This window comes from Apis cerana, linkage group LG6, assembly GCF_029169275.1.
Source record: "Apis cerana isolate GH-2021 linkage group LG6, AcerK_1.0, whole genome shotgun sequence".
Lineage (NCBI taxonomy): Eukaryota > Metazoa > Arthropoda > Insecta > Hymenoptera > Apidae > Apis > Apis cerana.
Genome location: NC_083857.1, coordinates 7,222,260 through 7,236,427, shown reverse-complemented (window position 1 = coordinate 7,236,427; position 14,168 = coordinate 7,222,260). Strand labels below are relative to the sequence as shown.

At 28.2% G+C, this 14,168-nt stretch overlaps 2 protein-coding genes across 8 annotated transcripts in view; one reads left to right on the top strand and one right to left on the bottom strand.

Annotated features, from left to right (window-relative positions):
- LOC108001572 (protein fem-1 homolog CG6966) overlaps window positions 1-8,460 on the top strand; it is a 28,392-nt gene extending 19,932 nt beyond the window's left edge. For 2 of the 3 annotated variants that reach the window (XM_017062629.3, XM_017062637.3), the window contains exons 2-8: window positions 4,113-4,272; window positions 4,552-4,752; window positions 5,112-5,363; window positions 5,694-5,850; window positions 5,947-6,373; window positions 6,478-6,684; window positions 6,771-8,460. In XM_017062629.3, the coding sequence (XP_016918118.1) occupies window positions 4,113-4,272; window positions 4,552-4,752; window positions 5,112-5,363; window positions 5,694-5,850; window positions 5,947-6,373; window positions 6,478-6,684; window positions 6,771-7,181 (1,815 nt within the window). In that variant the 3' untranslated portion in view covers window positions 7,182-8,460. Of the gene's footprint in view, window positions 1-1,200; window positions 3,665-4,112; window positions 4,273-4,551; window positions 4,753-5,111; window positions 5,364-5,693; window positions 5,851-5,946; window positions 6,374-6,477; window positions 6,685-6,770 lie in introns of those variants that run through there. The other variant, XM_028668448.2, reaches the window with a different exon arrangement.
- Window positions 8,461-9,811: 1,351 nt separating this feature from the next.
- Window positions 9,812-13,734, bottom strand: LOC108001587 (heterogeneous nuclear ribonucleoprotein M). Of its 5 annotated transcripts, none has more exons than XM_017062664.3 (10): window positions 13,553-13,717; window positions 12,906-13,281; window positions 12,533-12,811; window positions 12,196-12,442; window positions 11,939-12,115; window positions 11,706-11,855; window positions 11,416-11,615; window positions 11,211-11,346; window positions 11,040-11,111; window positions 9,812-10,980 (listed from the first exon to the last, which is right to left on the bottom strand). In XM_017062664.3, exons 1-9 carry the CDS (start codon window positions 13,567-13,569, stop codon window positions 11,056-11,058), a joined length of 1,638 nt encoding a protein of 545 aa, XP_016918153.1. In that variant the 5' UTR covers window positions 13,570-13,717; the 3' UTR covers window positions 9,812-10,980; window positions 11,040-11,055. The 5 variants fall into 5 exon arrangements, with proteins under 5 accessions (XP_016918153.1, XP_061932153.1, XP_016918145.1 ...); XM_062076169.1 differs by having other exon boundaries at window positions 12,909-13,281; window positions 13,553-13,714; XM_017062656.3 differs by having other exon boundaries at window positions 11,416-11,855; window positions 12,909-13,281; window positions 13,553-13,734.
- Window positions 13,735-14,168: the final 434 nt, after the last annotated feature.

Here is a 14,168-nt window from a genome sequence, read left to right as displayed (position 1 = left end):
ATGAATGTTACGTCTGAGACTACATTATCAAAATTAAATATTAATAAATATTACATTTCTTTATTTTTCACGAGATTTTAATAAAATTTTTGCGACACATCTTAAACACATTAGTAATACATCGGTTGGAAAATATTGTTTTAAATGATAAATTTTAGATAATTTAATACCACGAATTTTTTTATATAATATGGATTTATAATACATATATGTAACTTTCAAATATAATAATAATACTTGTATATAAATCTTGTGTGTTAAAATATTTCGTAAGAGATACGATTTCAATGAAGGGAAGCTAACCTAATTTCGTTGTATGTAAATATAGCATGTATTTTAATATAGCAATTAAACGAGATATATTCATAGTTGAATTAATTCAACTTTAATAAAACTAGTTTTCTAAAAATTTAAAAAAAAAATGAAAAAAAAATAATTGAGTATAGAAAAATAATACGTAAATTTATGAATATCTTTTAAATATATATGAAGAAATTGTAGAAAATTAATGTTCCTGAAGTTGCAATCTATAATGTGAATTATTGTGTATTCTTGATATCACGGGTCACGATTAACATTTTTTTTTACGTACATACATTTCTAATTATAGTTAATAATGTCATGTTTTCATTATAAAACACAATAATATGATATTATATTTATTTTTTTATATATACAAGATTAAGATTAAGATACTTATAGGATTAAGATATTTCAGATTCATTTATTTAAAATTAAAAAAAAAAATGATGTAACATTTACATAATAATCAGATTATTATTATAGTATTAGATATTACGAAATATTCATTCATATAATCAAATATATTATAGTATCAGTACAACCGACAAGTAAATGGTTTTTTTTTACACAAAAATAAATAAAAAAATATAATATAAATTATTTTATCATTTAATAAATCCGTATAATTATCTTTATAACTATAATATATTATTTTTTTTTAATTAAGATGACAATTAAAAAATTTTATTCTATATATTTTTAATTAATCGTACTGTAATTTACCAAATGTAACATGTTGCGCCATTTACATTCTAATCAATGGCGTGAAATCTTATTCTGTAATATCATATTATCAATGCAATTTACAATTATTATAATACTGACATAATTTTCCTCGGTCGAGAAACGACAAAGTATAATAATCCAAGAAACAATTATACTTGACGTAATTTTCTATTTTCTTTTTTTTTTTTTTTTAATCGAAATTATGTAATTATTGCAATTTGTTCGTGAAAATTTTATCTTTATATGTGAAAAATCTTTTTCAATTAAAACTATAGAATATATAAAATTAGATTTTTAAGATAAATTATTTTTATAATAAACATTTAAAATTTTATTCTACAATTTGAAATTGGAATTTGTAGATAGATATATTTTTTTAAGATTAATTTCTTCTTAATTCTAAGTTAATATTTATATTTCAGTATAACTGTAGTTAGCACAATTACCACTTAATATTGCCATATATTCTACAACAATAATTCATTCAATATAATTTTTCTTTAACTTTATTAGATATTCAAGATATTCTTTATCTTTCATTTCTCAACAAATATTATCCGTCTTTCTTCATAAGGAGAACAATCATAAAATATAAAGCAAAAGTTATAAAATCTAAGTACTTTGTGTAAGTATATAGAATGTAATATTTTACGAGGTAAAGAATGGAAATATAGTAGGTAATAGGAATGTCCTCTATTTTCAATGCAGAAAACGTGCCACGTACTTAAAAGTCTCTCAAAGAACATAAAATAAAATCAAACTGAATACATAATGAATATATAATGAGCATAGAAATTTAAAATAAACCTAACATTAGTTCCATATTAAGATTCGACAAAATCAAATAAAACTTGACCAAACTTTTCTCTTCTTCTATGTTTAAAATAATTTTACATATAATTATAATAATTAACGTAATAGAATTCTTTAGCAAACAAATAAAATAAAAGTTTAATAAATTTTTCGCAATTAATCTTAAAGAAAAATAATTATCATAAAATTAATTTTAGTGATATGTTTCATATTATATTTATTTCTACTATACTATTAATTTATTACAAATTAAAATACATCGAATGATTGATTTATGTTTAATGAAATTATGACATGTATAATATAAATATATCTATCTTCTATCATAAACGAATCTAGTAATTTTCGTTTCGAGACCATAATCTCGTTTTTTACAATAGTTACATCCATTAAATGTTCGAGATCGTTTTCTTTGACATTTAATAGCCTTTCTCATATGGTTCACCGTTAAGCGTACGTAGTTAAATCTTCACGAAAGAAACTGTTTCAATGCCTTTTGTTCTCATTACCTACTTTTCTTCCCGGAGCAGACCCAAAAAAACGACGGGCAAGGCTACGAAAAAGAATATTGATCAATCGTGTAACGGAATGTTCCGTTTACTGTTTAATGTTTCGTGCGCATGCGTATACGCGCGAAGTTTCAAAAAAGATGATGGGCCAAAAAAACGGGGAGAAAGAAAAAAGGAACAAACAAAAAATTCGAACAAGAAAAAAAAAAGGAACACGAAAAGGAGGACGAAGTGATAAAGAGCCAAGTGAATAAATAAGAGAGAAAAGTCAGTCTTGCCCTCTGCTCCCTTCTCCTCCTCTTTTCAGTATATAACATCATTTTGTCCATTCACCGTTCCTGGTCGTGAGCCCAATGTCATCGATTATTCGTTTAACGGGATCTACACGTTCACGGTGGTGGTCGTCCAATCGCTAGTTAAGGGGGTTTTGGTCTTCGGTTGAAGAGTTCAGTTGAAGAGTACATTGTTACGTGTGAACATCGAAAGATACAAAGATCAATCAATTCCGAGATTTGGTTTTTTCGTGATTTTTTAGTGCTCGCTTTTTTCTCCTTTCGTAAATTTACATGTACATGTGACGCAAGAATCATATTTCTTCGTGATATCTCTTTGTAAACTTTGTGTCATTAAAACCGCGCAATCACCACGTGGTCTAAGCAGACGATACTTGACATCTGAGTATATATTGTATGAAAGTTTGCATCGAATATAATATTCTACTCGTCAACAGTGTTTAATTTCTTTTTTGTCTTTCGCATTGAATTATTACAAATAAAAATTTTCAATCAATAATATCACATTTTTATACTTAAACACAGCACAAAGTATTTAGATCCTGATAATACTTTATGAATATTTACATTAATATTACAAAAATTTGATTGTCTAATAGTGATTCTAACGATTAAAAATTTAAATTAAAAAAGATCGTAAAAAGAAAATTTATTCAAATCGAGATCTGTCGAAAAGAGTGTAAAAATAAATTCAAAAAAGATCGAAGATAGAGTAAGAACAAAAGATAAAAAAGCATAACTGGAAAGTTTAAGGAACAGATCTCGATGTGTGCTGTGTAATTACGTAAAGAGAGGAACTGACGCATTTTGCATATTTATTATTCGTGAAGAAAGGATTTGCTGTTGGCAAACGTATTTCGCGATAATTCGTTCAAGTTCAATCGTCAGCTTAAAATTCATATTTCGTTAGCAAATTATTGAACGAGCGTTATTAACGATTAATTTAAAAAAAATATAATTCATTTATTTAAAAACGAATTTTATTTTAACCGGTTCAACACGGGGTCTTTACTATCAAATGTAAGTTCATGAAAATTTAAAATGTAGAAATGTAAATTTGAAATGTAAATTTTAAAATGATGTTTAATGATAAAAAAACAAAGAAAAAGAATTTTTTATTTTATATTTTTTATAATTCAATAATAATTTCATATTTTCTAAAATATTTTTGTAAAATGAAATATTTCGATATATAAATATTTATGAAGACAGTGTTTGATACGAAAAATTAAATTTAGTCCAAATAATTTAAAAATGCCGATTTCATTCACAAATTATGTTATTTAAATTATCATTCGAATGATTCAAAAATATATTTAATTATTCTTAATTTTTAATTTTTATAATTATATATGAATTTTTAATTTTTGAAAAAAAAAATTGTATTAATTTTATAATATTTCATGTGAAATATTTTAACACATGTATATATATATATAATGTATATATTGTAATATATTTGTTGCAGGAATTATTGGAACACCGAGAAAAGGATGAGGTAGTAAAATTAGTCAGTACAAAAAGTCATGGAACGACTCCATTAGTTATAGCTTGTCGTAATGGACATTATGACGTGGCTGAATATCTTATTGAAAAATGTGGGGCAAATGTTAATCAACCTGGTTTAGGTAAAATTATTCATTATCACGTTTTCTACGTATATCATTAGCTATTGAATTGCAATTGCTAAGCAATCATAGTAAAATCGAGGATATTCGTAAATTACATAGAAAGCCAATAAATCTCACACGTGAATTATAATATTTCAACTTAATTGAAGTATAATATTTCAAGTAATGTGGACTAATGGAATAATGAATAGAAAGTCTAATTCGTGTAAAATATTTTTCAATATTCAAGATAAATTATACATTAAAATTATTTTTCTTGTTTTCTAATTTTTTCAGTGATGTTTGATGGCGAAATGATCGAATGCGCATCACCTCTGTGGTGTGCTGCAGCTGCTGGTCACTTGGCTTTAGTTAAATTACTAGTGAAGCATGGTGCACGAGTGAATTCAATCACTCAAACACATTCCACACCCCTACGAGCAGCTTGCTTCGATGGTCATTTCGATATTGTTAGATTTCTTGTGACTCACGGTGCAGGTATGAATTATCGAAATAAAAAAATAAATATAATTATTTTAATAATTATATTATAATAATATTAATAATATTTTATACAAGCGTTTAATAAATAACCATTCACGATAATTTTTCATACTTATTGATTAATCATAATGTCACTTTGTATATTTATTTAAATAATCAAAAATTGAATCAAATAATTTAAGTTTTCAAATTATCATAATATTAATTATATTATATACATTTATTATTTTAAATTAAAACAGATTTTATACAACAATTTTTTGCATATATAATACGTATAATATTATAATATTTTATAATTATTTGTTATTTATAAAAATTAATATATAAATTATAATGTTATTTGATTATAGACATTGAGATGTCAAATCGTCACGGTCATACAAGTTTAATGATTGCCTGTTACAAAGGTCACATTAAAATTGTCAAGTTCCTACTTGCTTTAAAAGCAAACGTGAACCGAAAATCTAAGAAGGGTAATACGGCACTTCACGATTGCGCTGAAAGTGGATCCTTAGAAGTCGTCAAGGTACTCATCGAGCATGGTGCCCGAATGGGCGTGGACTCCTACGGGATGTCACCACTCCTTACGGCAGCAGTAACAGGTTAAAGCAGAATGTTCCACGCGCAACCCCGAAGGTTCCCTTAAGACGATTACAATTAATGCTTAACTGACATGAGTGTTTCATTACATAAACGAAGAAACACTCTAAAAATAATGCTGTTACGCACTGTCGACTAGTCGTCAAAGATTAGATCGTCAGCAACTAAGTTTAAGAGAACATATGAACTCTTATGTACGTGATTACGATTTCACATGCGTAAGAGATTATATGTTTTCTTGAAGCTAATAATCATCGAAGTAGTCATTGATGATAACTAGTCGATAGTGTATCATGGCATTTAATTATTATAAAATCTTTTCGATTTTACAGGCCATAAGCACATTGTCGAATATTTTATTAGTATACCAAACTTAGTAAGTAGAAAGGAACGTATAGATGCATTGGAATTATTAGGTGCCACATACGTAGATAAAAAGAGAGATATGATGGGGGCACTTGAATGTTGGAAACAAGCGATGGACGAGAGGTTTGTAGAAAATTTCATATATTTGTTCTCTATGTATAATTTTTATGTATTTTATATCTATAGATTATTTAAATATTTATCAATATTATATTTTAGATATCGAGGTGATCCAGTAATACCGAAACCACCACCATCACCCGTTGTAGCTGCTTACGACTTCGCACGAGAAATTACTGATCCTGATGCTTTAAATGGATTATTAAACGACCCAGATGAAATGCGAATGCAAGCACTTGTAATTAGAGAACGAATATTAGGACCAGCTCATCCCGATACTAGTTATTATATTCGCTACAGAGGAGCAGTATATGCAGATGGTGGAATGTTCAATCGTTGTATAGAACTTTGGAATTATGCTTTGGACATGCAGCAGAGTATGCTGGAACCACTCGATCCAATGACTCAAAGTTCACTCTTTAGTTTTACCGAACTTTTTAGTTTTATGATAGGTAGACAAATAAATACAGGGCGAAGAGTGCCGCCCGTTCAAAGAGAAGAACTTCTTAGAGTGTTTAAGAAAGCTGTACGTTTTAAAAATAAATTATATATGAAATTTTATTATTTTTGCAAATATGATATTGTATATATCATATTACAATGTATTATTTTTAATATATATTGTTTTAGGTGTTGGAAGTGAAATTGGGAAAACAAATGATGGATAAAGGACCAACTCGTGGACGTGATATTGTGTATTTGGATAAAGTTCTTTTAACTACTTTACATCTAGCAAGTTTATTAACTCATGAAATGCCAGAAAAAGATACTGCAGAATATACTGCATTACATCAAGCACTCTATGAATTAGTTCGAATAAATGCCAAAGATAGAAACGTAAGTTAATAATATTTAATATTTAAAAATATATTACATTATGTAATAAATTTCCAAATTAATTTTTTTAATTTATTTTTTTGTAGGGTGGAAATGTACTACATTTAGTGTTTCGTGAAAGGCATATTGTACTTGGGGCTGGTCCAAAATCTCCAACTTATAGGTTCCCTTCACCAAATTTAATAAAAGCTCTTATAAGAGTTGGAGCTGATGTAACAGCAACAGACATGACCGACAATACAGTATTACATCTTGCTGCCTATCATTATCCATCACTTGATCTTTTTACTATTCTTCTTGATGCTGGTGCTCATATCGATGCTGTTAATAAATCTGGTGATACATTTGAAAAGTTAACATGGCGTAAACGCCCTTATGACGCAGTATATCTCGTTAAATACACTACACTTGCCTGTTTAGCAGCCAGAGTAGTTAGAAAAACATATGATATTTCATTTGTTCCAAAAAATCTTCAAGATTTCGTTCTAATGCACTAGTGTTATTATATAACAGGCTGTCATTTAAGATGCCACGAGAGATATTTATTTGTTATCTAAATGATAAGAAAAATCGACGATAAAAGTTTTATATCTTTCGAAAGTGCAAAATTAGTGTTAGAACATTTTCGAATACGAGAGAGTATCAAATTTATCTTTAAAAGAAAATTGTTATATACACGATAAATCGATACATATAATGTATGCTGTCAGTACCATTTTGTTAAATCTGAATTTTAAATATTTCAATTTGAAATTATTTTGATGGCTCAAATATTGTTCTTAATGCTAAGAAGAAATTATAATTTAAATAGTATATTGAAATTTAAATTAATTCAAAAATGTTTTTGAATTATTAATCATTGGATATTAATTAAACAAAACATTTGATATTAACTGGTGGTTTATTATGATTTAAAAATATCAATTGCTATGATTTTATTACTTGGCTGACAGCTTTTCCCTTATACATAAACCCCATTACAAGCCATAATATACATGTTGCATTGATAACATTTAATTATAACTTGAATATATTAAATTGAAAAATTGTATAATCATAGAAATTATTTTTATTCTCACTGTTATATGAAAATATTCATATATGAAAAAATAAAAACAGGAATAAGATTCTGTAATACACTTTTTGATATAGCATAGATTAACTTATACTACTACTTCCTACAAAAAAAATTATATACTTTTATATTAGAAAGATAAGGAAAAGCGAAGTTATAAATTAAAATTTTTCAGTTATAAAATTTTTATTTTACATACAAATGTAAGTGTTTTTATTTTACTAGACATTATTAAAATGTATTTGAAATTTATTACTTAAAACAATTTGCTAATAGAAACATTTAAAATTGCATTCATATTATATTAATTTTATAATCTTTAAGGTTACCTTTATTTAAAATGTGATAAATATACATATACATAATAAATATTATATAGATTATATATAAGAATTAAATATGCGAGGTGTGTTTTAGTAAGGTGCTTTTTTTGAAAATAAACAAATACACTTGACACTAAATAGCACGATTGTAACAATTTCCTCACAATAATGCATCTAGAATTTATAATTTTATTAAAATCTTGATGTAATTTTTGTACTTTTGGAACACCTTTCTGTTTTAGTAATTACATTCACGCACTTTTTATTCTTACACAGACACTGCAATTCTCTACAAAAAAAGTATCTTACATTCAAAGTCACCCAATTTAACTGTTTTATAATATGAAGACTGTGGAAATACAGGTGTGATTAATAATATATTGAGATTTACTCATTTATTTTTATTTAATGATATTCCAATGGATTTTTATCCTACAAAACTTACCGTTCAATTACCTTTCGCTTGGATGAGATAGCTTTCCTGGAAGAACAACACATTCATAAAAATCTGTTGTACAAATCCTGTAACTTACCCAACTTTCCTGTAAGGTGTTAGCCGCAATTTAAAAATGATTAATATACTCAAAATATATTTAGTCTGATCCTCCATAATAAAATTTTATTTTCAGGCACATATTCAAACAATTTCGACAATGAACGTTTAAACGATATCAAAGAGGAGATACTATATCCCTATTTTCCCATATTTGTCGAAACACGTAACATCCTTCTTCCAAAATATCTCATAGAATAATAAAACACAACTGATCAATCACTTACGATGGAAATAATACAACAAACCATTGCACACGATCTCATGCGTTATAAAGTAAAACCCTATCTGACTTCAATGACATTATAAGAAAAAAAAGACCACATCCTTCAAATGTTAAGAAACAAATTTGGCAACCACACAGCGGAGATCGACGATGGTTATTAAAAAATTCCATACGCATAGTGATTTGAACACACATAAAATATTTAATTGGCAATTACGGCAAAGACTAGAGCATAATATATTTACCACCACTTACCATACGAATTATAGTATCAAGTTATGAAAGTAATTGTTTCTTACTTTATATAAATTCACTTAAAATATAGATTTTTGCAATCATTTAAACTACTTTTTAATAAATAATACGGAAGATGCGGTCTCGATACTACAATAAAATAAGAATCAACCACAATGTTATAGATGAAATGCTACATTACCAAAGTTTTAACTTTTTCAACCTGTAAAATCCACTACTTCAATCAATAGTAAAATTGTTAATACTTATAAGAAGAATACTATATATAACTTAATAATTCGAATATTACTTTAATGATGCATTCCATTGGACATTGATGAAAGAACAAATATTTGATCAATTTCAAGCAAATTATTCCTTCTTGAAATATATTCATTATAGAGGAATAGAAAACCACAATCACCTGAAAAATATCTCACCTGCGATGTAAACAAATATTTATCTCACAGATTGTGAAGCTTACAGATTTCAAAAGTAAGCATGGAGTACTACTATGTAGAGGTACAATTATAAAATTTTTAAGCAGAAATTTTTGCTTAAGTGCAATACATTTGAAAAAAGTTATTCAGGTAAATGTATTGCACACATAAAAGTAGCAGAAACGATATCCTCTATGCCAATGCATATCCAGTTTAAACCTGCTTAAAGTATAAAGAATCACAACAACACAGAAATAAAACACAACGACGAGCATATTTTTTGTAGTCAAAACGGATTTGGATTTTATTCAATCACTGTCATGATGTCGTGGTTATACAAGAGTGTTATACAATGCGCAGAATGTTCCTCGAGATCTACATGGCGAGAGGAAATATGTTTACCAAAGAATATATTTATAAAATTAGTTGAAAAGAGCTATTATTCGATTTTTTAAAATCCGAAAGATATTAAAAATTGTTCCTTAGACAAAGATATTTTGTATTTTTTGGTAAACATATTATTGTTGCACAATAAGTAAGACAAATTCTGCAATATATAAGACAAATCATCCAATATTTGTTCACTGAAATCTCGAAACGAGTGAACTGAAAGGGATCTTCCTAATGACAACTAAAATTTTGTATGCTCAACTACAATTGAATCTCCAAGTTACTAGAACGATGTGGCGCGACGAATAAAAGATCAAATCGCAGAACTACAATGAAAACAATATAGTCCCCTGTTGAGCCATGATGTAGCTTACTATGTATTGGATACAAGAATAAAGTGCGACGATACCACAGACAAATCGACACACGTCCACGATCTGTGTAGGATTGTGCATGAAAGTATCTATCATACATAGATAAACTTTAACTTGTAAAATCCGTAACAGCTATATCGCGTTAATATTTATGCTTGAAAGATTAATCTGTCCCTGCTCGATAAACCACTCCGCGAACGACCAAAGCGTCATGTTCAATCGGAATGTGGGAAAATCGATTGATCTCTCATCGTGAAAACTAAGAAATAAACTTACAAGTTACATTTGATAATTACTGTAAATAGCATAAACCTATATACTGAAAAACCTATAGATTACGTAGAACATTATGAACCTAAATCTAACAACTAAACTATGTATCGATCACTCGAAAAAATTAATTTAAGAGTGAACAATTAGTAGACTTCCACTGTAAAAAGGAACGATAATCTGGTAAAAGAATTTCGAATGAAATAGTCGTAGCAAGGAAGGGTGATCATCGGCAGCCAATAAGTGTTTCAACGTTGAAGTAGGCATAAAACACAACTGTTGATCTTCCAACGACAGATACTTCTCACCCACTGTCCTAAGTTCTGCCACACTACTAGGATGAATTTCAAGTATTGTCATCAGGAGTGGAACAATCCTGCAGACGACATACGAACACCCAGTCTCCTCTCGCTGCATCAATAAGTTATGGTTAAGCGTCAAATTCTGCAGAAGTTCTCTATTAATGTTACCTTGAGTTTCCAGTTTTTAGTAAAGGCGAACATCGATCGTTCTACCATCGATACGTGACCGATTCATCATAGCTATATATAAAAATCGTTAAGAAAAATTTTCGTAAATATTAAATGATTTGTACTATTATACGTTTTTAATTTTATGATTAAAACTTTAAAAAAGGATACACACAGCGCGTTCAGCATCCCATTCAGATGCGAATCGTACCATGCCCATATCAGTACCTCGCATTTCAGCAAATTTGACCTCTCCAACGTCTTGGAATTTATCACGCAACATTTGCCATGTTGTATTAGGAGGAAGCTGTTACAATTATTATGTATTAAAAAAATTATAAAAATTAATTTTCATATATTTTTAAAAAGTGCATACATTTCCTATAAGAATAGTATCCGACATTGGCCGTGAACCATTTGTATTTTGTCTGTTGCCACCTCCACCTTGTCCTTGATTTCCAGCGAAACCACCACCTCCACCAGGAACACGATCGTTGTCTCCTCTGTTGAATCCACCATCAAAATCTCTGCCCCCACCGAAGTTAGAACCACCAAAAGCATTGTTCCCACCGAAGCCTACATCATTGTCCATTTTAGATAAGCCTCGCGGCGCAAATGAATTGTTGCTTTGTCCACCAGCTAAAGAGGCTTGTAAATTAGACAAACCTCCAACTCCTCCGCCGAAGTTATTTAGATTAGAAGCCAATTCATTTGTTAATGACGAATTTAACAAAGAACTCGTGGTCAGATTAGCACTCAAACCTCCAGCAAGACTTGCTTGAAGAGCTGCTGCATTTGTATTTGTCAACGCAGATGCTATAATAAATATATAAATATATTTTCATATTCAGCTTTATAATTTATTTTGTTATATATATTATATTTATAATAAAATTTACCTAATTGTGCTGGTACAACATTATTTAAACCAGCCCCAAAAGCACCAGCAGCCAATACAGGAGCAGAAATAGGATTCACAACGGGTGGATTATTTGCTTGTACATTAGGAATGTTTCTAGCTACATCCATTAATCTATTACCACCAGCTCCAAGTCCCATTCCAATTCCTTTTAAACCTATTTTAAATATAATATTAAATATAATATTAATTGTATGCTTATATAAGAAAATAAGATTTTTTAGATTATAAAGATACCTTCTGGTAATTTTGGTGGCATATCTGGTTCATTTGCTCTATCAAGTCTTACAGTCATACGTCTGTCATAAAGTTGTTGATTGTGCAGCATTGATATAGCTTGCACAGATTCTACTGGATGATCATATTCTACCACACCAAATCCTCGTGATTTACCATCTTTATCTTTTCCTAATTCAACATGTAGTACTTTACCAGCTAATTTAAATACTTCCAATAATTTCTTTTCATCCACTTTGTAATCAAGCTAAATATATAAGGTAGAATATTTAAATTTTTTATCATTATTCAATTTTAAAGTTTATAAAAAATATAGCTTGTATAAAAAGATACTTACATTTGCTACAAATACTCTAGTAACTAAAGGTCCATTAATACCTAAAGATTCTAAAAATTGAGTACTTAGACCATAGGTATTTCCAAATTTACTATCACCACCACCGCCGCCGCCGCCACCACCTCCACCACCACCACCACCACCACCAGCAGGAGCATTCATATTCTGACGCCCTCCACCTTGTGGTCTTGGTGGATCTCTAAATCTATCATCACGAACCCTTTCATTGTTACGAGCTGTTGCCAAGCGACCATATTTATCTCGTTCAACATCAAAATCCTAAAATAAATAAATATTGTAAAATATATTCCCAAAACAAAATATGATAGTAATTTAAGATATAAGGAAATTGAGAAAATAACAATATACTAACTACCTCTTTGACGACTAACTTTCTTCCTTTGATATCATAGCGGTGCATTTTTTCTACAGCAATTTTTACTGAATCTGAATCTTCAAACTCAACAATACCACAACCTCTTGGTTTATCATTTTCATCAGTAAAAAGTTCTACATGAGCAACTTTTCCAACTTCTGTGCGGAATAAGTCCTTTAGATCTTGCCAACGGAAATCATAAGGAATGTTTGATACATAGATTCGTCGATCTGAAGCTTTTCGTCCACCACGATCATTTCGTTCCCTACTACGATCACGACTTGTAGAATTTATACGATTTTGTCGATCTTGTCTTCTATTACGATCACGTTCTCTACTTCGGTCCCTTTCGTCATTATTTTGCACTTGACTCCTAATGTTTAATATGATTATGTAGAATAATATGTATAAAAAAAATTTTTATAGTTCTTTATATTAATATACAAATAGATTTTACTCTAAGTTTTTTATTTATGATTTACATAAATTTTATTTAAAGATATGCAATCAAAATAATACTTTTTCAAAAATTTTATGCTACTGTTATACAAAAAATATATTAGCGTCGGTTTAATTGAACATGATTCTTCGTGCCGACAAAGAACTTAAAGATAAATTATTACAAATACAAATTTTATACTTACTCCTCTTGTTTAATCATCTTTGAGAATTTTTTCACTGAATGAACTAAATCAATCAAAGAACTTATATCAAAGTTCGTAATTAAAAAGAGTAAAAGATATCAAGCATGCAAACATACGCGAACATGAAGCGTCTTATAAAATGGCCGATCAAGGAAATGCTAAACCACACCGGAAACTACTGTATTCAAAAATAGGTATTTATTTAAAAAGAATCATACAAAATTCGAAAATTCAGTTAAAACATTTCGATAATTATTATATTGTTATATTACAATTACAAATTATTTTTGTTATATTTAAATAAAATCTTTTTATATGTTGTAGAGTTATATTATAATCTTAAAAATGATTTGATTAAAAATATTTAGATTCAAATTATTGGATTCGGAAAAATTAAAATTCAATTTTGTAACCAATCAAAGTTCTCCTGATCAAACTCGATACTTAAATTTTTCAAATATTATAAAAATATTACAAAAATATTAAAAAAATTTCTTAATATTTTTATTTTATTAATTTATTTTAGAGAATAATAATAAAAATTTAAAAAACAATGATATTATTATGAGAAAATTTTTTTCATTCGTCATTATTTTATAAATCAAAATGTCGGTAT